The sequence below is a fragment of the Ornithorhynchus anatinus genome, chromosome X1 (assembly GCF_004115215.2).
Source record: "Ornithorhynchus anatinus isolate Pmale09 chromosome X1, mOrnAna1.pri.v4, whole genome shotgun sequence".
NCBI classification, from domain to species: domain Eukaryota; kingdom Metazoa; phylum Chordata; class Mammalia; order Monotremata; family Ornithorhynchidae; genus Ornithorhynchus; species Ornithorhynchus anatinus.
In genome coordinates this window covers 57,030,189-57,058,003 of record NC_041749.1, presented here as the reverse complement: position 1 = coordinate 57,058,003, position 27,815 = coordinate 57,030,189, and the positions used below count along the sequence as shown (strand labels likewise).

The following is a 27,815-nucleotide window of genomic DNA, read 5'->3' as shown; positions in this document are numbered from 1 at the left end:
TAATAGTGACACATTCCTGATCCCAATAAGGAAGATAGAGGGGAAATAGTGATTGCCTGCACTCTAAAGGATCTTACTGGCTTAGGAAGGGCAAAATGCTATTTTGATCAGGTCTGTGCCCTATTCCATAAAAAACAGCTGTAGCTAACAGTACTCCTCTCTCCCCTGCTCCTTTGCCAAAACAGAGGACTAGAGAGGTAAGAGCATCCTGAATACTAAATGAAACAAATAGTCGCCAGTTCCAAAAGTGATAGAAAGGGGGAAAAGAGTGTCTTTTGAGTAAATAGAATCTGTATGACTCTGTAGCGTGGTTATCATCCATTTATCAACACAATGTCCAAAACAAGTTTCATACATTTGGACAATATTTCACAATTCTAACTTAGTCCATTATACAATCAGTGCTAAATACACCCATACTTATGTGCATCTTCCAAGGCTGTCAATAGGCTTCAGTAGGAAATGGCAGTCGAACTTGGCCACACATGGACTTCTTGCATATGAAAAAAACACACTTGCTGACACCCATCATATCTATCCACACATTCATACTCTTCCTTAAAAGCAATCATTTTATAGGAACCTAGAAAGTGAAAGTGTTTTTATGGGTTACAGAAGATCTAATTTTTCCCTTAGAATCAAGTGGTAATATATCTTACAGTACCTGCTGCTGCTGGAGATGTGCTAAATCTGCAGCACCAATTTCAACTGAAGGTGTCTCGCCGTTTGATCTCACTTCCCGTAGGCTGCTGCACTCTAGTAAGTGGTTACCACTGCTTGCTCCATTCTGAATGGCTGAACCGTTGCTTTTTGTCTCGGTCCCAGATTCTTGCATCATGACTCAAAAACCTGAAATAAGAATTGGGGAGAAAAAAAGCAGCTGTTCAAACAGTTGCTGTATATAAGGGACATGCCCTGCTTCAAATCTTACCCTAAACTGTAAATATGTGTTATTTCCCCTTGTACAATGTAATCTTTCATTAATGGTTGAGACTACCACTACTTGTTTATGTAGCTGATGGCCCAGCTAAAATTTTAGCAGTGCTTTCCCAGTACACTATCTTTTGATCAACATATTTATTCCTTTGAGTCGGATTCTTAAGTGAACACAATGGCAAAAACAAAATTTCTCGAATTACAGCTGAATGTTTCTTTCGAAACCGTCAAGTCATTCCAGAAAACATATGAGGCACATGCAAATTGATATATACAGGAGCTGAAAGGTGAAGCTGCACATGCACTGCTTATGCTTTAATTTACATTACTTTCTTTTGTTAATAAATAACTCAAAACAGCCTGAAATAGCCAGAGGTAACTACTGAAAATTCATTTTATTGGCATAAATCTGTTTGCCATCCAGAAGCTCCTTGATAGCATGTAAACACTGCTGCACTCGGTTCTCCAATGTGATCATTAAAAGCTCATAATTTCCTGAGCAAAACAAATCCTAAACTTTGCCCTTCATCTTCTAGTTAGTTTTATCATGAAAGGTAGCCAAGAGGTACCAGTCAAAATTAATTATTCTTTTACTGGATTACAGCAACTGGAAGAAGCAGAACTTTGGTTAATAATTTTAAAAGCATGTTCACACTGTGAACCTGCGGTTTGGGCATCAGGTGGATGTTTATGCAACTTCCAAGTGGGACTAACTTTCATTAAGGCAGTTAAATAGTTATTGGGCGAATCTGCCCCAACTCATTTCAGAGAATCTGAAAATTCTTTCCCTTCAATATCAAAGATCTGGGAAGATGTATGCAAAGAAACAAGACACTTTCAGTATGATTTCATAGGTACCCTGTTATCCCTGGATGACACCCTACATCCCTACGGAGAAAGTGATTGGGGTATGTGTGTGTTGGGCGTGGGGAGGCGAGGGCAGAGGGGAGATAGGGTAAAAGGAGCTTTCAAATCAGTCAATTTCAAGAAGGATCATAATCATGATCAGTATGTTATAGCTGAGAAAGGAATGAAGTACACCCAGTTCTTGTAATAGAGGGTGTAATACAGGGATTGTGTTCTTGTAAAGCCCCAAATTAAGGCAAACTCATGCTACCCATGTCATGCACCCATTTTAGCTTTGAACATCCACAGTTTTTTTTTCTTAATGTTATTTGTTAAGTGCTTACTCTGTGACAAACACTGTTCTAAGCACTGGGATAGATACAAGTTCATTAGGTTGGATACTGTCCCTGTCACACACGGGGCACACAGTCTAAGTAGGAGGGAGAATAGGAGAACTGAGGCATAGAGAAGTTCAGTGATTTGCCCAAGGTTACACAGCACACATCTGGCAGAGTCGAGATTAGAATCCAGATTCTCTGACTCCCAGGCCCGTGCTCTTTCCACTAGGCCATGCTGCTTCTCATGTTGGGCTGTTAGCTTTGGGGACTATCAGTCTCTGTTCCTTCATATCTACCTCACCTCATCGCCCTAACCTTGGAGAAATAACTGACTGAATCCTTTCTCTTTCAAGTAGCTTTTAAATGCTTTTAAAACATTTTTCATTTTTTTCCTGCATGCCCTGTCTGGAAATTAAGCAAATGATTAAAAACTAGTGAGAGCTTTATCCAAAGATAAAGGAATCTGGAAACAACACATTTTGAAAGATCTTGAATGACTACAACCATTTCCTGTGAGGATAAGGACTCAGTCTGGTGAAAAACAGATTTCATTCCCAATATTGTTCCTTCCTGGGGTTAGAGGAAGGCAGGAGGAGGGGGAAGGGGGGTGGGGGGGGAGGACTGTGAAGCAACAAAGGCAGTAAATGGAAATTGGGCAACTGCCCTGGATCCCACCCTATCAGTGAGGCTGGCTCTGGCCAGCCTCCCTGGATAGCTGCCTTAAGCTCTGGTATTGACTCCCATTACTTCCCTCCCCACACTGGGGCCAGTGGCTACTACTATTTAAGTTCAAGCTTAAAATCCAGGACCCCTCTTGGACAGAGCCATTCGTTCCCCATCCATGGCCTCAACCACATCACCACCCAATCCGGAAGCACCCATCTCCTTGCCTCATGTGCGCATTTATCCCAGGTCAGATCCTGTAGCCTTCATGGGCCAGGCTGGGATCCAAGTGGCCCCTTGCATGTTCGGAACTTGAATAATAATGATGATGGTATTTATTAAGTGCTTACTCTATGTCGAGCACTGTACTAAACACTTGGGTACACTGGGAAGCAGCCTTGTCTAGTAGATAGAGCACTGGCCTGGGTGTCAGAAGGTCACAGGTTCGAATCCTGAACCTGCCACTTGTCTGCTCTGTGACCTTGGGCAAGTCACTTCACTTCTCTGGGCTTCAGTTCCCTCATCTGTAAAATGGGGAGTAGGACTGCGAGCCCCATGTGGGACAGGGACTTTGTCCAACCTGAATATCTTGTATTTACCCCAGCACTTAGAACAGTGCCTGGCATATAGTAAGTGCTTAATAAATACCATAATAATTATTATCATCATTACAGGTTGTACACAGTCCCTGTCCCCCATCGGGCTCATAGTCTTAATTCCTATTTTACAGATGAGGTAACTGAGGCCCAGAAAAGTGAAGTGACTTAACCAAGGTAACACAGTACAAAAGTGACCGAGTGGGGATTAGAACCCCCATTCTTCTGACTCCCGGGCCCGAGCTTTATCCGCTAGGCTGTGTTGCTTCTCTTGATTTAACTTAACTCAAAAACTCCTCACTATTGGCTTCAAAGTTCTCCATCATCTTACCCCTTCTTACCTCACCTCCCTTCTCTCCTTCTACATACCAGCCTGCACACTCTGCTCTACTGGTGCTAACCTTCTCACTGTGCCACAATCTTGCCTATCTCGCTGCCGACCCCTGGCCCACATCCTTACCTCTGGCCTGGAACGCCCTCCCTCCTCAAATCCGCCAATCATTCTTCCCCACCTTCAAAGCCCTACTGAAGATGCACCTCCTCCGAGAGGCCTTCCCAGATTAAGCCCCACTTTTCCTCAGCTCACCCTCCTTTCCACATCACCTCGACTCGTTCCCTTTGCTCTTCCCCCCACTCCCCACCCCACCAAACTTATGTATATATCTATAATTCTATTTATTTATATTGATGCCTGTTTTCTTGTCCTGATGTCTGTCTCCTCCCCTCTAGACTGTAAACCATTTGTGGGCAGAGATTGCCTCTCTTAATTGTTGAATTGTACTTTCCAAGCACTTGGTACAGTGCTCAGCACACGGTAAGAGCTCAATAAATACAATTGCATGAATGAATGAATGAACTTGAATTTGAGCTACTATAACTGGCTCTGAATGGCTCCTTGCTTGCTCTAAACAGCTCGGAACCAGTTAGAAGGTCATAGAGAACATCAGCGGAGAAGCTTCTGCTGTTCCAACCTCTTCTCTCCATGCTACCAGGATTTTCTGGTCATAATTTCAGAGTCAGTCCAGTCCTGACGGGGCCCAACCTAGAATCAGAACTGCTCCTGTCTCGATGAAATGTCTTTAGTACACCTGGTTCCTTATTCACTTACTCAATCATATATATTGAGCAATTACTGTGTGCAGAGCACTGTACTAAGCGCTTGAGAGGGCACAATACAATAATAAACGAACATATACCCTGCATACAACGAGCTTCCAGTCTAGAGTCCTCCAACCTTAACGCACCTCAAGTGTGAAAGGAAAAGCACACCTGAACAGAAGAGAAAGGGAAGAAAAGGTTTGCAAGTATGTGGATGGCTAAAGGAATGACTAGCAAGGCAAGCTCGTAGGAAAGCCATGAGGCCAAGCAGGACATCAGAACCATATGTGAGAATAAAGCAATTCCCTTATATTTTGTGTTTCCTGGAAATATTATGATATTAAAGAAAACCTGGGAAACTGTTGAATCACAAAAGACACAGTCCACTGAAACTCCAGATAAACTCCGTTCCTGCCCCAAATGGGACATATTAAGCAATCTGTCAAGTAGTGACAGTAAAGTTTTGAACAGAACGGCAACCAATTGAGAACAATGCTATCATTAAGATCCAAGGCCAGGAAAATATGTCTTCAAGAGTCTTGCCCTGCTGTTACTGTCTCTTGACTCTAGTCGGGTTAACCAGTCTGAAACTTAAGCTGGCAATGACACTGAACTGGAAGGAGAGGGGAAGAGCAACCCTCTAATGAATAAGGATCGAGAAGGCCCACATTCTTTCTCCATGCAAATTCCAAAGGATGCTGCCAAATCCTAAAGTACAAGTCTCGTAGGACTAATGCCAAGCAGTGCTTGGCTTGTGAATCGAAATTTGGCTTTGGAAGAATGGCGATTCCAGGACCAAAACTCCATAAAGGTATATTTTAGTCTAAATATAACCTTAATTAGCCAAGTGCCAAAGGTAGCATGCAGGTTCAAAGATAACAGGAATGATTTCAAAACAACCTACAGTCTCCCCATGTTCTCCAAGCCCAACCGTAATTTTACAACATATTGAAAAGAGCATGAGATCTTTTTTTAAAAAAAAAAAAGAATCAAGAATAACAGAATCTTGTAAAATTACATATGGAATTAGGACTGCAGGTGGTTTTAATTACCTCAGTGATTCACAAACCCTTTCACATCGAATGGACCAAGGCAGGGCACACTGGCTAAAATGCACACAAGGACAATTTTGATGAGGAAGGCAAAGCATCTGGGCCAACAGTAGGCAACATATGGCTATCGAGCCAATCATGATTCTTCCTGTAACTCAGTGTGGCTCTCGAGGAAGGCTTCTGGCTAAGGAGGGGACCTCCACTGAATAACCCACAGTTTGCAGTGTCCCTACCATGCACAGCACTGTCACCGCATGGCCTAGTGGAAAGAGTCAAGAGGCTGGGAAACAACTGGCTCTGCCACTTGCCTGCTGTGTGACCTTGGGCAAGTCATTTCACTGCTCTGTGCCTCAGTTACCTATTCTGGAAAATGGGGATTTAATATCCATTCTCCCTCCTACTTAGAGTGGGAGCCCTGTGGAAGACAGGGACAGTTTCTGTCCTGATTATTTTGTAATTCCCCAGCGCTTAGAACAGTGCTTGACACTTAGGACCCATGTAAGCAAATACCACAATTACTATCACCTAAAAGCCACAGCACATGGTTTTGGAGGGCACTGGGCTCTCCACCCCATTTTTCCCAGGAAGGGAGTTCCCACCCCTTCATGGAGGCAAAATGCCACTCACCATGGAGGCTCCAAAGGCCTCAGTGGCATTTCAAAGAGGGAGGGAAAGAGGGAAGTTGCCACCACTGATCCAGACCCAGAAGGGGGTTGGAAGTGGAGCGCATGGGCAGGTGCAGGAAGTAGAGCTAAAGCCCCAGAAAACCTCTCCTCATACCACAGCAGCAGAGTCAAAACCTGTAGCCGGCTGTGAGGTTAGTAGAAAGGGTATCTTGCCAGCATCCAGCCCCCCTGGGTGAGGAGGAAGGGCTTCTATCCTCTGCTGGAGAGTCCAGATGGCCCCTCCCCTTGCCTGGCCACCTGGGTAAGGGGCAAGCCAGGGAGTAGAGTCTACCCTCTGCCAGTGGTGGCCCACTGGACTGTGCTTCCTCTTTCCTCTCCTTTCTTTTCTCTCTTCTCCTTCCCTCCCCTGCTTTTCTTTCTTTTTCCCCCTTTCCCTCTTCCTTCCACTTTCTTTTCCCTCCCTATTCCCCCCGGCAGCAACAGCTGTTGCTATGAAGCTGCCGCAGGGGCAATGATGATATAACATTGAGCTGTGCACAGCCTGGCATCATGGCATTACATGGGGACCTCTAAATGATATGTTTGGCTCTGTGCGCCAACTGCTCAAAGGTTCTATTTTGTTTGGCTCTTCTGAACAGAAGGGTTGCTGATCCCAGGTCAAGAGACGAGGAAAAGGAAGTTTCAGCCCCTTATCATCATCATCAATGGTATTTATTGTGCGCTTACTATGTGCAGGGCACTGTACCAAGCGTTTGGGAGAATATGATACAGTAGTGTTGGCAGACATGTTCTCTGCTCACAGTGAGCTTATGGTCTAGATGGGGAAAGACATTCTTAGAAATAAAGAATTTATAACACACAATTGAAAGATATGTACATAAGTGTTGGGGGGTGAGGGTGAGGCAAATATGAGATGCTCAATGGTCACCAATACAAGTGCACAGATGGCACAGAGGGAGATCAGCGACCTAAACCCCTCTCCATTAAAGTGGGAATGTTGCCTCTCACCATTGAGATTTGTCATTTTAAGGTGCTTCTTAATTCACAGCTCCTCTTCAAATCTCATCTGTCAGCTATGGGTAAGAGTTCCTTTGCCCTCTCTGTTTACAATGGGGTACTGCAACTCTTCACATGCACGTCAGTCTTGTCAGAGTGACCCATGCCTTAGTAGCCTCTCCTCTGCTTCGTAACGTTCTTCATTTAACACCCACCTACTGTGTCCTCTATGGATTTTCCTGGGATACCGAACAGTCCCAAAATGCAATGGTCCCTGAAATATGAGTGAGTCACTTACTGCATATAATATCTGTGTCTCTAGATCTGCACTTGTTACATCTTTGAAAGTTCTCATCTGAAAAATAGCTCTAGGAATAGTAATTACAACTACTTCCCGCTGAAGATCCCATACTCTGAACTTTAGGGAACCCAGAGTAGATTAATTTTCACCTAGGGTATGAAATCTTTTTTTCAGTTTTTCCAACAAAGTCTGGATGCTTCAAGATCTGCCAACCTATAGTGTCTTTACAGGAAGACTTTTCCAAGTGGGCAGATATTTGGGTTGCTGTTGAAAATTAAAATTATGAAGCTGTACGGATCATTTATAAATTACAGTCAAACAACAAACATGCAAGCCAAGGAGGCACTTGAAGCTCAATTATCATGCCAGTAGCCCCACGAAGCTCTTAATGATGACTAATCCTATTGAGGTCCAAAAAGGAGATGTGTGTTCAGGAGGGATCAGCAGAAGGGTACAAAACCAGAACCTAGGTTTTCACACACTCTTTCTCAATTTACCTCGCCACAGTTTCTACCCTGATATAATCCATGCATTCTGAAACAACTCTGTTCCTTTAAAAAGATGCTAATTTATTTTGGTTGATGAGGTAGCTGTTCACTGGAAGTATTTGAAAAATTCATTATTTCTATGAAAGTACAAGTTTCTAAACTAAACCCATGTTTTTGTCCCCTTGGTTACAATGTTGATGCAGGAAATTGTAGGAAAACACTGTCCTTTTACCATGCTTGTGCAAGATTTTAAGCTAACAAAAAGTTCAGTCTTTATTCCAGGGCAGTTAATTAAGGTTGACCAAGTCAGGCAGAAGTAAATTAACTTGGCTGATCAATTATTTATATGAAGCAGAATAAATGCCCTTAAAGAACTTGGCCTAGCCATGAAAGGATGTGTAAATTAAACTAAGCACAGATTGTTAAAATATGTTTCTACTTTGTGGCCAGAAATGCAGAAAAGTTAATATCAAAGTCACTTTTCAAGAAGTGATCAAGTGATTTCTCTTCCCTCTGCCCCCAAATATCATTGTCCCCCTACATACAATGTGCATAGAGGGACATTTTCCTGCAATACTAAAGAGGTAATGGAAAACCCCTTCAAATTCTTTGAGAGAGGAGATGCTGTGTCTGTTAGGATGGATTGGTCATTTTATAATCAACTAATGCTATGGGAAGTTTGCAAACTGATTGCTTCAAATGGGATACTTGAAGGAGAGTGTTCATCAGCTAAGCAAAATCTTTTTTTAATTACTCATATTACATTTCTGAGCAGGGAAGCCCTCAAGGTATGTTGCTCTAGGAAGCTCATATTACCCATTTACTTCAGGCAATGCTTATCCTTTAGCCAACGAATCCTCATTTGTTCTTCCACAAACATGAACCAATAACACAGCATTCCCGCAACTGCAAACTACTCTATCTTGGGCAAACTGCACCCATCTCTAGTTCTCTACTTCTGGGCGAGAGGTCCATCCATCATTCTGCCTGCCAAGCTATCTAGTCTGCCAATCTCTACTTTGCTTCAAATATACCTTGCACCAGTGTATCTGACACCTGTACACTTCCAGATTTCTTAATTTGGAATGTCTTCTTGAAGGGAGACTTTTGCAAATGCATTGCTTCATTGTTCTCTGGGTGATGGCCATCTTGTATCCCTTTGGCACATGTGGTTGACCACCATTCCAAGTGCCATACAAAAGCAATGTCTACACAATCTGGAAAACAATTGCTGTGTTGGGAAACAGAGCTCAATGGGGTCGTGGTCTCTACCTTAATGCACTGGCTGTTTCCCCTTCTTGCATAAGGCCTGGGTAAAAACCAATGGAAAAAATGAGAATTGAGTTCAAGCTTTTTCCTTAGTGTGAGGAAAAGCCAAGTTGACAGCTGTTATCACTGAAATTGCTCTCAGAAGTAACCTATGACAGTAACATTGTTCACTGGGTCAGCCCTGCCTTTGGGTCAGTCTTCAGTTTGTGAGTGAGGGGTGCCCAAAGGTGTGGTTGAAAGGTCATTCCCACACCTGCCCCCTCCTGTCACCTGGACCTGCTTCTAGGATCATCACTCAATCAGTGATATTTACTGAGGGCTTGGGAGACCACAAAAGTGTTGGTAAACAAGATCCCTGCCTTCCAAGAGGAAGACATGAAATAAATCATGGGTATGGGCGGTGGCAGAGTATAAGGATACATACAAAAAAAAGCGTGTGAGAGCCCTCCTCTCCCCTCCACCAAACACACACACCTCCCTACAGGGAGTTCTGCAACCAGAGCCAGCAACAACAGTGCCATCCACCCTACTGTCCGGAAGGTTGGAATTGTTGTACTCTGATCAGCCTACTGGTGGTGTGGGGAGGAACCTTTAAACTACTCCTTTAGCCAGAAGTGCTGTAGTTCTTATTGTTAGTGTATTGTTGTCTTTGTTTTTACATTATTCTGTAGTTTTTATTACTTAACTCATTCCTTGTATGTCTGCTACCATACTCGCCCACCACTCTTACACTGTGGGCCAGAACCCTGTGTGAATTGTCTTCCCCGTGCCTTTCCCTAAGGCTTAACAGAGTGCTCTGCACACGGTCAGTGCTCAATAAAGACTACTGAATGAATAACCTTTCTGGAGACTTTTCATATTGATTTGATTCAAGAAACAACAGAAAGCTCAAAAGAAAGCCTCACAAGGGTTCCACTCTTTCAGAATGAATTTTAAGTAAGATTTGCATGTTGCTGTTAAATATATAAACCTTTCAGGAATCATATATCAGTAAAACACGGTATAACACTGCTATTTTCTGAGGTACATAGAGAAGAGAAAACTGATTGCATAAAGGCTTAAAAAGAAGGTTCAAGTAATGAGGAAGAAGGCTTTTTTAGGCTCCTCAATCTGGAGCATTTATACTGAGCTACTAGTCAGTCCATCGCATTTACTGAGCACTTTCTGTGTGCAGAGCACTGTACGAGTACAATATAACAATTTAACAAACACATTCCCTGCCCACAACAAGCGTACAGTCTAGAAGTCAAGCCTCAACACTATTATTGGAAATGATTTTTTCAGCCAAAAAATTTCCCAGCCTACCCTGAAGTTGTTCAAAGTAGCTTTAAGATCAAACTAGTTTTAGCAAAGATCACTAGTCCTGTCAACTGCACATCTGCCTAACTGACACACGGTTTTGCCCAGTCATAAACCTTCAGCCTCTCACCTTTCTGCTGCCTTCGGGATCCTAATGAATGAGTAATTATTAAACACTGACTATATACCAAGCACAAGGCTAAACACGGGTGAAAATACAATTAATCAGATCAAATACAGTCCCCTTCTCCACCCAGGCCTTACAATCTAAAAGGTCAAGAAAGTGGTTCCCCATTTTACAGATGGGAAGACTGAGGTAGAATGATGAAAGGGCTTGCCTAAGGTCATAGAGGACGAAATTGGCAGAGCTGGCATTAGAACCCGTATCTCCTTTTTTGTCTTTCTTGCGCTTTCTGCTGGGCTACCCTTCCTCCAAATGGTGGTCCCCAGAATCCAGGTGGGCTGGCTGGTAGCAGCCATCAATCCGGACAACTATGGACTGTACTCTGCACATAGTAAGCGCTCAATAAATACTATTGAATGAATGATCACGATGAATGAAGGAACACGCTCTATTACAGATAAAAAGCCAAAACTGCTTAAACACTTGCTGTTAAAGGGGAGTGGCTGTATGCTCACTATGGGCAGGGAATGTGTCTGTTATACTGTTATACTGTGTCACTCAATCAGCCAATCAATCCTGCACATAAGCTTACGGTCTAGAGGGGGAGAAAGACATTAGTATGAATAAATAATTTATAATATAGAATTTACAGATATGTACATAAGTGCTGTGGAGGATGGGGTGGGGCAAATATCAAGTGTCCAAAGTTCACAGAGCAAATTGCATAGTCGATGCTGAAAGGAGTGTGAGCCGGAAAAACAGGGTTTAATCGGGGAAGGCCTCATGGAGGAGATGTGACTCCCCCAAGCTCCTAGTACAGTGCTCTGCACACAGTAAGTGCTCAATAAATACGATTGATTGATTGGAACATTAGAACCAAATTTACAGTTTGCTGATCACCCTTTGGATGATCTGAAAACTGGGCCAGAAACGGTTGCACTACTAGGAAACAGGTTTTTGCAATTTCTTTAAGGATGGAGTGTTTGTTTTTCCTCATGTTGGCTCACCCTGTGACTGAGAGTGGGGGGTTTCATATTACAGCTCAGGTAGTGTAAGTATAAGGCCTAACATTTGAAGTGCAAAGTGGGGAAGAACAAAAGGAACCCAAAGAGGAGAAAAACAATCCTTTTGTATTTACATGTCCTAGATGAAATTCCTCGCACTGTAAAAGAACCATTTTGATTCCGATGCCCATCCATTACCCCAGGGACTCAGAGTCCAATGCTCTGAGTCCAAATACAAATCAAATTTAAGTGCAATATCTTAACCAGAAGAGAAACCTGGGCACTGGCAGTTAGGCAAGTAACATCTTCCTATGCTGAATTTTCATAATTATAACAGAAAGGCGTAAATTTTCTAATGCATGGCAGTTCAAAAAGTAATCAAGAGAATGAGCCTGAGGGCTATTTTAATGTATGCAAAGCTAGTGACCCACAGTAAATGGGAGGTAGGCTTCAATGAATGCAAAGTAATGCACACATACTAAAGACCTGGTCTGATGAGGGACGGCTAAAATTAACACCCAATTAATTTCCGAATTGACAAACAAATGAAACCCATAAATCTACTTTCTCATTAATTTTCTGGTGGTATAATTTAAAGCAGTAATATGAGGGCAAAAACTCAGCATTATCCATCATAAATATCAAAAAGATAGCACTGTAACACCATAAATTATGCATATTACCTGTTGTTAAAAATGATGAATGTATTATCAACTTTATCGTGCACCATATATGTCTAGACACATCTGAAATCTGAAATTTCATTTAGCACTGACAAATACAGGTCTAGAAGAAATTGAATCATCAGGAACACTTTCTCCTGCTGGCCTGGTGACAAGGAGCTACAGTGTCTCTCCTCCAGACATCTGGGAGATTGAGAGTAGGAATTGGATGCATCCCAAGCCTTGGGTCGGCAGAGGTTGAGCATATCGTGGTGGCGATGTGCTGATTCTCTCAAGGGAGGACAAACAAATCACACTGCTCTAAGTGCATCCCTGTTAGCTGATCCACAGAATGGCACTGGCATCTGTTTCACAAGGGGGCTAGTCACCTCTCCTGCCCTCTTGGAGGAAGGGAAAGCACAGAACAAGGCCAAATTAGGTGAATGTTTGCAGGTTCTCAAATCTAGGAGCCTGAGCAGAAGGAGCGGGAGGAAGGTAGCTGAAGGGGAGCTGAGGAGTCCAGGGCACTCTCTGAGTTCATTCAATTCATTCATTCAATAGTATTTATTGAGCACTTACTATGTGCAGAGCAATGTACTAAGCACTTGAAATATACAATTCATTCAACAGATAAGAGACAATCCCTGCCCAAAGAGGGGCTCACAGTCTCCTATGCTTTTGACTCTCACAGTCCCGAGAGAAAGGCACAAAGATAAGAGAGGAGAAATACCACTAAGGCTGTTGCTTATACCATGGCCCTACTGAAAAAAAATGATTCCTGCCTCCCCACCACCCCCACAACACCCATTTTTTCCAAGAAGCCTAAGTTCTCCCTCTGCCCATCTACACTTAGTGCCTAGAGGCAAGAGCACATGGCTGAGAGTGAGAGGACCTGGGGGCTCTAATCTGAGAAGCAGCGTGGCTCAGTGGAAAGAGCACGGGCTTGGGAGTCAGAGGACTTGGGTTCTAATCCCGGCTCTACTTGTCTGCTGTGTGACCTTGGGCAAGCCATTTAACTTCTCTGTGTCTCAGTTACCTCATCTGTAAAATGGGGATTAAATTGTGAGCCTCACGTGGGACAACCTGATTACCTTGTATCTACCCCAGTGCTCAGAACAGTGCTCGGCACATAGTAAGCACTTAACACATACCATAATAATAATAATTATTACTATTAATCCTGGCTCTGCCAATTGCTCTGCCAATTTCTTGCTGTGTGACCTTGCGTAAGTTACTTACTTTGTCTGTGCCTCAATTTTTTCAACTGTAAAAGGGGGATTCAATACCTGTTCTCCCTCCTACTTAAGACTGTGAACCCCCATGTAGGACAGGGACTGTGTCTGACCTAACTGACTTGGTACCTACCCTAGTGCTCAGACACATAGTAAATGCTTAACAAGTACCATAAAACAGATCAGGAAACAAACAAACCCAATGTCCTGGTTAGCAGCATATTTTTTCACTTCTTGAGCAGACTGATCTGTAATTTCTACTTTCTTAATAATCCATAATCTATTTATTTACTTTGATCCTCTTGAGGGATTGGCAACTGTGGGATAGATTTCCAAAAATTCAGAGTGAGCTTGAAATCATTTTGGAGAATATTTAAATTCACAGTGGTGGTTACAGAAACTGAAAGCCTGCAGCTCCTTTTGAGAGTATAGAGGTGATTAACTGATGAAAAGGTATAGTAAAAATCACAGTGTGATTTTAACACATTATAAGGCCAAACTAGATGGAACACAAAAGGTGGGGAAAGGGAAATTTAATCTTCCTTGACTCAGGACACAATGAATGGCAGTAAAACAGCCCAGGGAATGCTTCAAGGATACCCAACCTACAAGCTGGTGTGACTGGCTTACCAGCAGGAATTATTCATTCAATAGTATTTATTGAGCGCTTACTATGTGCAGAGCACTGTACTAAGCGCTTGGGATGAACAAGTCGGCAACAGATACAGTCCCTGCCATTTGACGGGCTTACAGTCTAATCGGGGGAGATGGACAGACAAGAACAATGGCAATAAATAGGGAAGAACATCTCGTAAAAACAATGGCAACTAAATAGAATCAAGGCGATGTACAATTCATTAACAAAATAAATAGGGTAATGAAAATATATACAGTTGAGCGGACGAGTACAGTGCTGTGGGGATGGTAAGGGAGAGGTGGAGGAGCAGAGGGAAAAGGGGAAAAAGAGGGTTTAGCTGCGGAGAGGTAAAGGGGGGGGTGGCAGAGGGAGTAGAGGGAGAAGAGGAGCTTAGTCTGGGAAGGCCTCTTGGAGGAGGTGAGTTTTAAGTAGGGTTTTGAAGAGGGAAAGAGAATCAGTTTGGCGGAGGTGAGGAGGGAGAGCGTTCCAGGACCGCGGGAGGACGTGACCCAGGGGTCGACCGCGGGAGGACATGACCCAGGGGTCGACGGCGGGATAGGCGAGACCGAGGGACGGTGAGGAGGTGGGCGGCAGAGGAGCGGAGCGTGCGGGGTGGGTGGTAGAAAGAGAGAAGGGAGGAGAGGTAGGAAGGGGCAAGGTGATGGAGGAGCCTTGAAGCCTAGAGTGAGGAGTTTTTGTTTGGAGCGGAGGTTGATAGGCAACCACTGGAGTTGTTTAAGAAGGGGAGTGACATGCCCAGATCGTTTCTGCAGGAAGATGAGCTGGGCAGCGGAGTGAAGAATAGACTGGAGCGGGGAGAGAGAGGAGGAAGGGAGGTCAGAGAGAAGGCTGACACAGTAGTCTAGCCGGGATATAACGAGAGCCTGTAACAGTAAGGTAGACGTTTGGGTGGAGAGGAAAGGGCGGATCTTGGCGATATTGTGGAGGTGAAACCGGCAGGTCTTGGTAACGGATAGGATGTGTGGGGTGAACGAGAGAGACGAGTCAAGGATGACACCGAGATTGCGGGCCTGAGAGACGGGAAGGATGGTCGTGCCATCGACGGTGATAGAGAAGTCTGGGAGAGGACCGGGTTTGGGAGGGAAGATGAGGAGCTCAGTCTTGCTCATGTTGAGTTTTAGGTGGCGGGCTGACATCCAGGTGGAGACGTCCTGGAGGCAGGAGGAGATGCGAGCCTGAAGGGAGGGGGAGAGGACAGGGGCGGAGATGTAGATCTGCGTGTCATCTGCATAGAGATGTTAGTCAAAGCCGTGGGAGCGAATGAGTTCACCGAGGGAGTGAGTGTAAATGGAGAACAGAAGAGGGCCAAGAACTGACCCTTGAGGAACTCCAACAGTTAAAGGATGGGAGGGGGAGGAGGCTCCAGCGAAGGAGACCGAGAATGACCGGCCCCCAGGAGGGCTTACCAGTGTCGATACCAAGGCAGATGGGTAATACAAAAGTGGCATTTCCCCCTGCTTCCTAGATTTGTGGGTACAATTATCCTTCCGGGATGCCGCTGGGTTAAAGCACATAGACAAAGTTTCATAGCTTTATGCTTCTTCAACCTTGCCTAGGCATTCTCTCTCCTGCCTCCATCATCTCCCCACCAGAAGCTAGTATAAGTGTTAAATTCACAGCAATTATGTGTAAAATGGCCTGGGAGTCATAGAACCTGGGTTCTAATCCTAGCTCTGCCACTTGTTAGCTGTGTGACCTTGGGCAAATCACTTAACTTCTCTGTGTCTCAATTACCTCAACTGTAAAATGGGGATAAAGACTGTGAGTCCTATGTGGGGGACAGGGATGGTGTCCGTACTGATTCTTTTATATCTACTTCAGGGCTGAGTACAGTAAGCGCTTTAACCAATACCATTAAAAAAAAAGCCATCTGGAAAATGCAAATGGAAAGAATAAAGCAGAATATATTCCTTGCACATCAACCATGCCAAAACTCTAAAATTTAATGAAACATCAGTCAAGTAAATGAAAAATATGCTGTGTTTTTTTTTAAATGCTACCCTTTGTTTTTAGGGAATGTAGCCAAATTGTTTACTTTGCCAAGAGGAGGGCTTCTGACACCCAAAGTATGACCAGGCCAGGTGTTCAGTGGGGCTTGATTAAACATGGCTTTCCCTGAATGAAATAGATTTTTTAACTTCGGCACCTAATAAAATCTGCAGAACTTTAATATCTGTAACTATGGCTGAAATCTCCTAAATAGCATGGCTCTATAAAGTGTCCAGAAACCAGCTCAGCATACTTTCTCATTTCAACGTTTTTATATAGTTTAAAATAGATAGGGTCGGACTCATAATAGCCACTCTAGTCAATTAATGACTGGCTTGTTAGGTTACACACTTGAAGTATCTTCCGCTTCACCTCAAGTCCCATAACCGCTCTAGTGGCCATAACGAACAATATGTTCATATCATTACTGCAAGTTAGTGAATATAATCCATCAGAATTTTGTGCATTTTTTGTTGCTTGCATTTCTGAGCTGTGAAAAAGACAATTATTTAATTTTATCCTTCGAAAACTCCAGTACATATATTTTAAAGTCACTCTTACAGATAAAATAATAGGCCCCATTTAATATACAAGAGTTAACATTTGTCTCTCAAGGTCATTGTTACAGGATCTTTACCCACTTTCTATGCAATACCAGCACCTCGCAATTTACTGCAAATGTTAACAGGTCCTAGCTGGTATTAAAACACAAGGCATATTCAGAAACAATAACAAACAATCATTCTGAAAACAAAGATGGTATGATCAAATTTTTCTCATTTGTTTGCAAAACAACCCAAAGGACAAACTAGAGCCTTATCAAATTCAGCTTTCAGTTTCCTAGGAGCAAACAGTACCATGCATGCAGCTAGAACTGCTGTTGCTATTTTAACAACAAATACTATAAAGCATACATAGCATTTAAAATTAGAAGTGCAGAAAAGCTATCACAAGTCATTTTCTAAGTATCAATTTGAGATTTTCCACACAGTTAAACGGCTCTGCCTTAAATCACAGAGGATTTTCTTCAAAGCTCTTCGAAAGAAAAGTTAACATTGTCCTTCTCCAACTTGATCATAAGAACACATGCAACAATTAGGAGCATTTCTGGCTGTCGGAGGCAAAAACACCACAACGCACAAACCCAAGGCTGTACCTTTTTGGTGGTGACCTGGTTCATAGCACTATACCCTTTTGTCCTAGACCTTCTAAATCCTTGTTTGTTTCACACACAGAATTTTCTAGCTATCTGATGCTGTATTACTGTGCTAGTCTCTTGTAGGAGAGTGCTCTCTCCCTTCTGAAAAAAAAAGCAAACAACTGGATAGATATCATTACACTAAGGAAATCTCTTAGAAAAACCAAACAACTGACTAATCTTTCTAGCCCCTTCATCCAAGTTAAAGATAAGAAAAGCAAACCTAAGTCTGTTTCAACCACATTCCAGCGACAAGTTCCCCTTTTCTCCTTTAACAAAATCCTAGCATTTACATTTTTTTTCCCCAGACCTTGCAGGATAAACTGCTCCTCACACCAGCAAACAAAGCAATATTTGTTTAATAACTGATTGCTGCCATGGGTACAATAAACAAGGGGCCTAGCATTTGTGTTTATGAACAAACACATTATCTTGCAAGAGCAATTTAACATTAACCAGGTAGAATATAATCAACAGATTTCATAGGTGACAGGGGCAGGACTATCATAAACAGCACAGAGAGGAGGAAAGGGGCCATTCTCAGGGAATCAAGGTGGAGGCAAATGCATTACAGAGTAAACAGTTGGGAAGAACTCAAGACAAACAAATAAGCATTCTTCTGGTATTTAGAAAGGCGGAAAGGTTGTATGCTACATATATCAGCTGCTGACCACCATGAAATCAAACCAGTTGGGGACCAGGACTTCTTGTTTACACTATGCCATGTTTGCTTATAAACAACAATTTGCTGTTACCAACTTAGCATTAGTCATCATCTGGTACAAGCCAAAGAATAAAGTGGAATCCTGTTAACTCTTCACTCCTTTCTCTACTATAAAATAAAATGAAAGACATTAACTTCTTCCAAAAGACAATATGAACCGAAAAATGATACAAGTTTAGCACTCTTTAAACTCTGTTATCGGCTGATGACATTCCAATCTCAACCTGGTTTAAACCACTTCAGGTGTAATTCTGAAGCACTCTTAAGCAGAAGGCTGTTTTCATGCTTGAATAGCTCTACATTCATTTTTCAGGTTGTTCTTTTAGCAATGACACACGTGGGTCAAACAGATTTTGATCTTTAATCTTTTATCTAGGAGTAAAAAACCTGATTTCTTCTATATTCCCATGAAAAGCTGATGGTACAAAGATACATTTAAACTGAATTTTTCCTACAAATATATGAATAAATACAAAGTAGCACAACCTTTTTTGTTTTGTTTTAATGATATTTGTTATGTATCTACTATGTTCCAAGCACTGTACTAAACACTGGGGTAGCTACAAGCTAATCAGGTTGGACACAGTCCATGTCACACATGGGACTCCCAATGGAAAATAAATTCTGGCCAAGGTTTTAAAATTACATTGAGAAATTAATTAGTTGGTAGGGTACATGTTACTGCAATGAGAGTTCATTTTGTCAATTTATTGAGAGAAACTAGCTTCACAATCTAAAGAATGGAATATAAAATAGCAAGGGACATAAATAAAGATAATCCTTGAAAATGACTTCAACTATAAGTGGGTTAACAGACAAAATATTTTATATACAACACTAAAAAAAGTTACCGTGTTTTCTTGGGAAATACTACAGACAGATATGAATACACATTTATATATATATATATATATATATATATACATTACATATAGTCAATTAAGTTATATGTTACAAGGCACTGAGTTAAAATTAAGTGTAAACTCCTTGTGGGGAGGGATGGTGTCTACTTACTCTATGTTTTGTATGCTCCCAAGTGCTTAGTATAGTGCTCTGCATACAGTAAGCACTCAATAAATACCACTGATCGATTGACTTATTTGAACTGGAGCAAAAATCAGTCAACTAGATGTCAAACCCAAAAAACTACATGCCTTCCAGAAGGGGAAATAAAATAATCCATAAAAGGAAAATGTCATTCACATTAGCAATGGGCAGGTTGTGGAATTTTTATGCCATTCGTAAGAGTTTATATTTATGTGATGTTCCCATTTTAATGTTTGCAGCTCTTTTTCTCTCTTTGTTGCACTGGACACATTTTTGGCTTCCTGCTTCAATTCCCTAATATAACTGCCTTCTGTAACCCCCCAAATTTTTCAATTTACTGCAGTAGTTTCATCTTTCAATTTCTAAGCCAGACAGATGATAACACCCCCAGTCTCAATACACCCAATTGGTCTCTAAGGCTTATCACAGATTATGAGAAAATGTCCAGTACATATCCAGGCCCCAAAGAGGGAGGACTTTAGAAGAATCTCACATCTGATACAATCTCCACTGGCATGGTGGAAAGGAGTGCAATACCCTTTTCCTGGCCTCAGGGCCTGGGAGTCAGAAGGACCTGGGTTCTAATTTCAGCTCTGCCACTTGTTTGCTCTGTGAACTGGGGCAAGTCACTTAATTTCTCTGGGCCTCAGTTATTGCATCTGTAAAATGGGGATTAAGACTGTGAGTCCCATATGGGACATGGACTGTGTCTAACCTGATTAACTTGTATCTACCCCAGTGCTTAGTACACTGCCTGGCATACAGTAAGCACTTAACAAATAGCATAAAAAAATTTTAAAAATAGGTCCTGCGTGTGTCCATTTGTACTCTCGTCCCTATTACAGACACAATGCCAGACTTGCATAGAATGAATATTGCTTGAACAGCTACCATAATTACCTTCCCTTACCTTAAGAGTTGGGATCTGAGTTTTACTTGAATTCTGAGCCCCGCTGTTGGCCTGGTGGAAAAATAATAATAATAATGATAATTGCAGTATTTGTTAAGTGCTCACTATATATCAGGCACTGTACTAAGTGCTGGGGTGGATACGAGCAAATCAGGTTGTCCCACGTGGGGCACCCAGTCTCAATCCTCCTTTTACAAATGAGGCAACTAAGGCACAGAGAGGTGAAGTGACTTGCCCAAGGTCACACAGCAGACAAGTGGCAGAACCAGGATTAGAAGCCACGACCTTCTGACTCCCAGGCCTGTGCCCTATTCACTATGCCATGCTTCTTCTAAAGGACGTCTATCCTGGTTCTACCTGTAACTGACTAACTTTGGAAAAGATTGGGCATGTATTTTGCCATGTGTCAAACTCCCCAACACCTATTCGCTTACTGAACTTCATGGTCCAGCAGGAACATGGCTGGCAGGAATGGAAGATGCTGCTTCAGCCACTAGCACTGTAATTAATTCCTTCACAGAGGTCCTGGGCACTGAAGTCTGAGTATCGAGGTTCATTCATTGTCCTTGACAGGAGATCCTTGAATTCCAGTTTACTACTGCACATATTTGGTCAAGATGACTGAGGGGTGCAGAGAAGTAAAGGGGTTTATCCCACATCATCGTGTGAGTCAGTGATGGAACCAAGAAAGGAAAGCAGAATCGGGCCAGGTTCTCCTGTTCTCAGCCATAAATCATTCTCCTCTTTAAATCACTTTCCAAAAGGCAGGTAATTTATTGTGATAAGAGTTTTGGTTTCGAGACATATGGACAATTCCTTTTGACTGAATATGTCCGCACCTTCTCAACAGCCCTTTACCCATATTTAAAACATAAACATAAACAATAAAAAACAGAAAACTTGTGAAGCAGCATGGCCTAGAGGCAAGAGTACGGGCTTGGGAGTCAGAGGTCGTGGGTTCTGATCCCAGCTCCATCATTTTTCTGCTGTGTGTCCTTGGGCAAGTCACTTAACTTCTCTGTGACTCAGTCAGCTCATCTGTAAAATGGGGATTGAGACTGTGAGCCCCATGTGGGACAACCTAATTACCTTGTATCTACCTCAGCACTTAGAACAGTGCTTGGCACATAGTAAGCACTTAATAAATACCATAATTATTTTTATTATTATTAAATTGGACATTGAATGCTATACATCAAATTGGGTTCAGGCTCACAATATTATATATTATAAGAGAAGCAGCGTAGCCTAGTGGAAAGAGCAGCATGGCCTGGGAGTCAGAGGACCTGGGTTCTAATCCAGGCTCTGTCACTTGTCTGCTGTGTGACCTTGGATAAGTCACTTCACTTCTCTGTGCCTCAGTGCCCTCATTGGCAAAATGGGGATTCAATACCTGTTCTCCCTCCTACTTAGACAGTGAACACCGGGAGGGACTTGATGATCTTGTATCTATCCCAATCCTGAAAACAGTGCTTGGCACATAGTAAGCACTTAACAAACACCAAAATTATTATTATCATTATTATTATACCCAAAGAGCAGAAGGGGTTTCAGAGATCATTACATTTATGTTTGTGTTCCCCCATCTGCAGTTTTGCTCCTGACAGAATTTTTCAGCACATGCTATTTTTGCATCAAAATACTCAAGCATCAGCCATTGAAATGGACCTACCTTTTCTATGTGCCTTCTTTTCAGCATGTTAACATCTGAGTTTATTTAATAGGAAGTAAGTACTGAATGATAAAAACTACAAGCATATCATTCAAATGCTTTATTGGTCAAATAGATGGATGCTTCTATTAGTCCAACCTTTTTTGTAATGGAGTGCCACTGATGACCCAGTGTTAGCCTCATTCCCTACTATTAATCACACGTCTAAAAGCTCATTTTTGCTTTAAAATCTTAAGAAATCACTATAATTTAAAGACATAGTGCCTACATAATGGGAAATGCTTCACAGATTGGATCATTTCACATAACAGAGTATTTTTTATGTGAATACTGACCACAATGCCAAGGTACTACAAAACCTGAGTCAAATCTTTTATAAAAGGAAGCTAAAGGTAAACTTTCCTTTGTAATTGTGGTTTCCCTGATCTATACACTTTAATTACCATCTTTATGGGAGCTGCACAATCCAAAAGCATACAGTTTATATAGATTAAGATTACAATAATGTTCCTAAACAAATGTTAAAAAAAATGAAAGAGCACAAACCTAATAGGGAATAGCTAAAAAGATGTGAAAACACATGGTGTGTTTTAAGAAAATTCAATCAGTGGTATATTCTTTATTCATCATCTATAATTCCTGTGCCTTGTCTGTTCATAAAAGAGAACCATGGACGACTCTTCAATGCCTGTGACTTTACGATGAATTACAGGTATCTGCCAATTTACTTGCTGTATGATTTCTGCTAATATAATGATGTTCTTAATTTATAAGTTCTCATCTCATTAACCTATACCTTGTAAATATTCTGACAGTGTTGATTGCCCTAAGAGAAAAACGTAAAGATATTCCTCCCCGAAATCTTAAGTCAAAACCAAAAAGATTCCACTTTGCAGCTATATTTAATAAGTCTTTTACACTCTTTTAAAATAAAATGGTGTGATTATATTACATGGGGAACACAAGAGAGAGTTTGTTCGATTTTATAACAAGGTATTAGTACCTACTGGCCAAGTGAATAGCAAAGATCACATTACCCTCATATTGTTAGTATTAATTATAATGGTAGCTGGGAAGAAATATGTTAACTTTCTGGATCGTTGCTGAGGATTAGTTCTTGCTTATTCTTCTATACTTTAAGAAAGAAAATGTAGCAATGAAAGGGCAGAGAATCACAATTCAAAACAGGTTTATTTAAAGCAAAATGAGATGATTCTGTCTTGTTTATGTCCCGCCTCCCTCCCCGCCCACCCCCCCCCCCCATTACCTACATTGGGAATGTACAGATAAATTTCAAAATAAATTATATTCTATGGAATACATATCTATAATTTGGTTCGTGTACCATTCTTTTCTTTGTATATAAAACTTGTGAAAGTCTACATTGCCCATGCAATGGACCTTAGGTAGAATTAGCCAAGCCACCTGCACCTCATTTTATGAACATGAGTGTTTAATTATTAGTGCAAGTGGCCTCTCGCACTTACTGTTTATTTTGTGTGCAATTTTTGAAGCTTAAGTAATGGCAGATGTGAAGATCCAACTCATCCAAAGAAAAGACTTGTTAAAACTAGAATGACTTTTTGATCCTTTCTGTTTGTTATAAATTCATATTTTTAGACAGTTCAAAGATGATGCTGACAGCTCTCATACTCAGAGAAATTTTAGATTTGCTTCAGAAGAGCTGACTTGTTAAACCTACAAGTTTTTGTGCTCATGAAAGAAAAATCCTACTTCACCCTTTTATTTGAACTATTCTTACGTCCCTCATTTAGAGAGAAGAGCAGTGATTCCATATTACAGGTATCAATATTAGCATTTATATTACTGCAGGAGCTTTTTTATAAGATTTTTTTGGGGGGCGGGGGAGAGGGGAGTAGACTGAAAGTGAAAGAAAGAGGGAGCTTCATTTTCAAAATGGCAGTGGCCCCATCATCAACTTCATGTTTCCTGGGCTGTTTGAAGTAGATTAGATTAGATTAGATTAGATTGAAGTAGAAATAGATTAGGCTAGGCACTGGCAACCTTCTAGAAACAACAGAGCATAACAGACTAGGCCACTCAACCTGGAATACCACAGGCTTAAGACTGAATGACAGGAGTTGCTTTGCCCCATGGTTGTGGCATTTCAAGTGGTATTAGTGATACCTGCAAATACATGTAACATCTTGCCTGGGGATTACATCCTCTGCTCATTACCACAGCCTCCATCCACCTGTGGCTCTCCTTGGATGGTAAGGACACCACATGGGCTTTGTGTAGAGAAGTGGCTGCAGAGAACACAGAGTAACTGGGCAGTGGTCTCAATAGAACAGAATGCAAGAACTGTGGAAGAAAGGCAAAACTCTCTAGTGATGACCAAAAGTCATTCCTTCTTTCAGATAGGAAAATGGTCTTCTATGTATTCCGTACATCTTGAGGTAGAAAAGGAAAAATCTAATACTTTGGAAAGTGATGTCTAGAAATATGGACTAGAGTTTCTGAATGGATTTCTGTAAAGTTTAACTAGGGGAAAAAAGGTACCAGATCTTGCTCTGGTCCCTGGAATTGGGTTTTGTCTATTCTGACCAACAGACACAGAAGTGGTTGATTAAATGATTATACAAATAGTGAGACTAGTGTAGACAACCAATCTGAATAATTCAGATTTTCAAAATACACCTCCTATTCAGGAGAGACATTTTGGGCTTGGATTGAACAATAGCACCTCAACATCCCACTTCAGTATGTCTATACAGACACAGGTTTAATGTTCTGGGAAAGCTTTCTTTAAGCCCAGAAGTCAGATGCCTAAAGACTGAGCTCACCAATACCAAAGACCTAATAAGGTCCAGTAGAGGTACTGGGGATAGATCTAATCTTAAATTTAGGACAAATCATGTTTACTGACCCGTTTCTTATTTTTGATCAAGTTTAGAAGGATAAAAAAATAGACCACCTATCTAATTTTTTAAGATCCCTAGCCTTTCCACTAGCCTTAACTCTGGGAAAATCTCAAAGAACGCTATGCATAGGTTGATATGCACATCAACTTACAACTTACTGATGCAGCCCCCATCGGTTTAGGTTCAGTAACACAGAAAACCACCCAACAGTCCAGAGGTTGGAAAAAACAAAAAACCCCAAAGCCGTAGGTTAAAGCACAGTTTTAGAATGTATTCACTGGCCACCTTCCCTCCTGGGTCTTCTGAAGTTTTTAAGTCATCAGATAACTTTGAGAATTGGTTTACATACAAAAAAAGTGTAGAGGATAATTCGGAAGTATGGAAAAAATGCTACTGAAGAAAAGGGGGATTGTGGAAAATACTGCACTTGACTTGGATAGTCTCTCTATATTGATCAAATTCATTATTCTTCAACTTCCACTTCACTTTGTGTAGATACAGCCTGAGGGTGGCACACTTCTCGCAATACCAAGAACTACAGTTAGTGCTTCTTGTTTTGTAAAATATTCTGAAGAGCTCAATTAAATGAACAACAGTAAAGGAAACAGAGCTGATAACAAAATTAATGCTCTCTGGGCTAAATCATAACATCTAGGAAAAATGATCATGTTAAACAAATAACCATTAAAATCAAAGAGAAGCCTTATTGGAGGAGGTACGGAGGGATACTTTTGAGCTTAGTCATAACAATCAGAGAGGGATTGGTTCCCTCTAAAATTATTCCAGACTGAACCACAGATTCCCCAGCTTTGAACACATACATTAAAAAACAACTACTATGTATTAAAAATACATCAGGTACCATAAAGTTTGTTTCCTCCCTATGAAGTAACAATCTTGTTCCTATTATTTTTCTCTGCCCTTTTCCACATTATGAGATTGTTCATTTGAGCACCAATGCAACCAAGTCAGGAATAGTGATCACCAGAAATCGACAAAGGATGGAGACTATGTATACACTGAGTCCATCTGTGGGTTCTTTGCCAGTGGATCTCAGCAAGGACAGCACACAGGTGGCTTTGAATCAAGCCCTCTGGTGACCAATTCTGTTTACTTTCTCTTTTTTTGGGGGGGGGGGAGGTTGAGGGTTCCGCCAAACCCAAAGTGAGTTCAGGCTGAACCAGAAGTGGCCCAAACTCATTTTGAGGGATCATGTCAAATAGTGTTGTCCTCTAGGCTGCTGGAACTACACATGTTCATCAGTACCCCAGAAGGGAGGCCCAGGGCACTTCCATTTGGCCTGGGTTCATTCCTGGAGGGAAACTGCCATTCATGCACATTCCCTGTCCCACTGCAGTCCTACGAGGGCATGTTGTTAAGGTGCAGCTGTTTCCCAGGCTTCAAGATCTCTAACTCCCAGCGATCTATGGGGCATCCATTCATGCAGAGCAACACCATCAAAAATAAGGTCTAGGTCACTTCTATTCAACCTGGCTCAACCCTGATCTGACTCAGACCCTGGATGGCCCAAGAGCTGTATTCTGAGGCACCATTCGGGCTGGTCTAGGGCTATCTTAGTTGTGTAGAGCTCAGATATACCCCAATGGGTTTGGCCAGAATAGCAACACATGCCCACGCACACACACATTCCTGCTGTGCTCATGAATCAGGGACTTAAATACGCATTATTTAATTTAACTAAAGAAGAAACTAACTGCAGGTCAAGTTTTCCAGTTCTTTGTTGTCTTGGTGGATTACATATTGCCTAGCAAAAAGAAGTCTGATCAAATCTAGGCTATTTTCTAGTTTATCTTGGACAGTCCTGCATTTTGGGGGCTGTCATGGATAATTTTAGGAAAATATGACAAATGACACAAGCTTGGGAGCATTGCAGCAAAAGTGGTCAGTCTATTCGGACTCAATCTCTGTCTGTTCTGGCTTACTACGCATTTGGATGCCCATGGCTGGAATGGAGCCTACAAAACATGGTAGTTTAAGCAGACTTGAATGGTAGATTTTTAACTCTACATTTCACGTCTTCCTCCCACCTCTATTTTTATGGCTGCCAAGAAGCAAAGGAAAGTAGGTCAACTTGGGATAATGTCCCAAGGTCCAGATTGTCAACCAAACAAACATGATCTTCCTAAATCCATCACACAGAAGTTCTTCCAAGAACAATGGTGATTTGTCTGTTTCAGGCTGTGATATTAGTAAATTAGAAATCTTCCTGCACTTAATGCTCAAATGGAAATACAAGGCTAAAGAGAAAGGCTTGTAAGGGTATTTTCAAATTCACAACTACTTTTTGCTTGATGGATCAAGAGTATGGATGTATTTTCACATTGACCACTACTTTTTACATGAGAAATCAAGAGTATGGTCATTTTTTGGCAGCTGCAAGGTGTTTGAATACTCTTGGGGGAAACAAACTTTAAATTACATAGATTTTAATCTATGTATCAACTAAAAGCAGTATCTTCAGCATAAGATCTGGGTGAATCTTTCTATCAGACAAAGCCCTGGTTCTTAAAACACAAGTATCTTAAGCCTTCTTTGGGACAATGCTTCCGTTTTCTACTGATCCCATCAGCAACCTGAGCTATTACTGTCATTCTATTGCCATCCTCAGAAAGGTGCTCCCCACACTTTCCTAACCATCAGGCACAAGGTGATGTCGCTGTCTATTCTGGTTTCTTTTCTTACCTAATTTCTGTGAGCACACACATGTGTGGGTGTATGTGTATGCACATGCCCAGGTGTGCATGCACATGTGAAGAGGACAAGCTGTTGTTGTCCAGTAAGTGGGAACTTCTACATTGGGTTTGTAAGTGTTATAACATGGGATATGTCAGACTGGCAGCTGACAATCCTTTTTGATGACAGGGAAAGGAGAGCAAGGAGGTTTCTGGTTTTTCTGTGGGTGGGGACTGGGTTGGGAAGGTAAGTCGGTTTGGTCTGTGTGGTATCAGTGTTGTCAGGGATTCATGGACCACATGAGAAGCTTAGTACAGCTCTAGAGATGCAGTGGTTCCCAAATCTTCCTTCCTAGGGAGTGGGTTCTGACCTACCACAGTTTCTCAGATACTGTAGATGATGGATGTTTCCATTCCACCACACTGTTCAGCTAGTATGTCAATATTCTAAATAGGGCACTTTTATGCTATCCATGTTCTTTTGGATTCTCTTGACTACTAGCTTTAAA

General features: G+C 41.7%; 1 protein-coding gene across 6 annotated transcripts in view; it reads right to left on the bottom strand.

Annotated features, from left to right (window-relative positions):
• The window catches only part of FOXP1 (forkhead box P1), a 359,850-nt gene that overhangs the window by 259,675 nt on the left and 72,360 nt on the right, over positions 1-27,815 (bottom strand). For 5 of the 6 annotated variants that reach the window (XR_005659478.1, XR_005659477.1, XM_039910133.1 and 2 more), the window contains exon 3: positions 665-849. Coding sequence is in view for 4 of the 6 variants with exons in the window: in XM_039910133.1 (XP_039766067.1) it covers positions 665-838 (174 nt within the window). In the remaining 2 variants the exon portion in view is untranslated. Of the gene's footprint in view, positions 1-664; positions 850-20,056; positions 20,108-27,815 lie in introns of all 6 variants that reach the window. The other variant, XM_039910131.1, reaches the window with a different exon arrangement.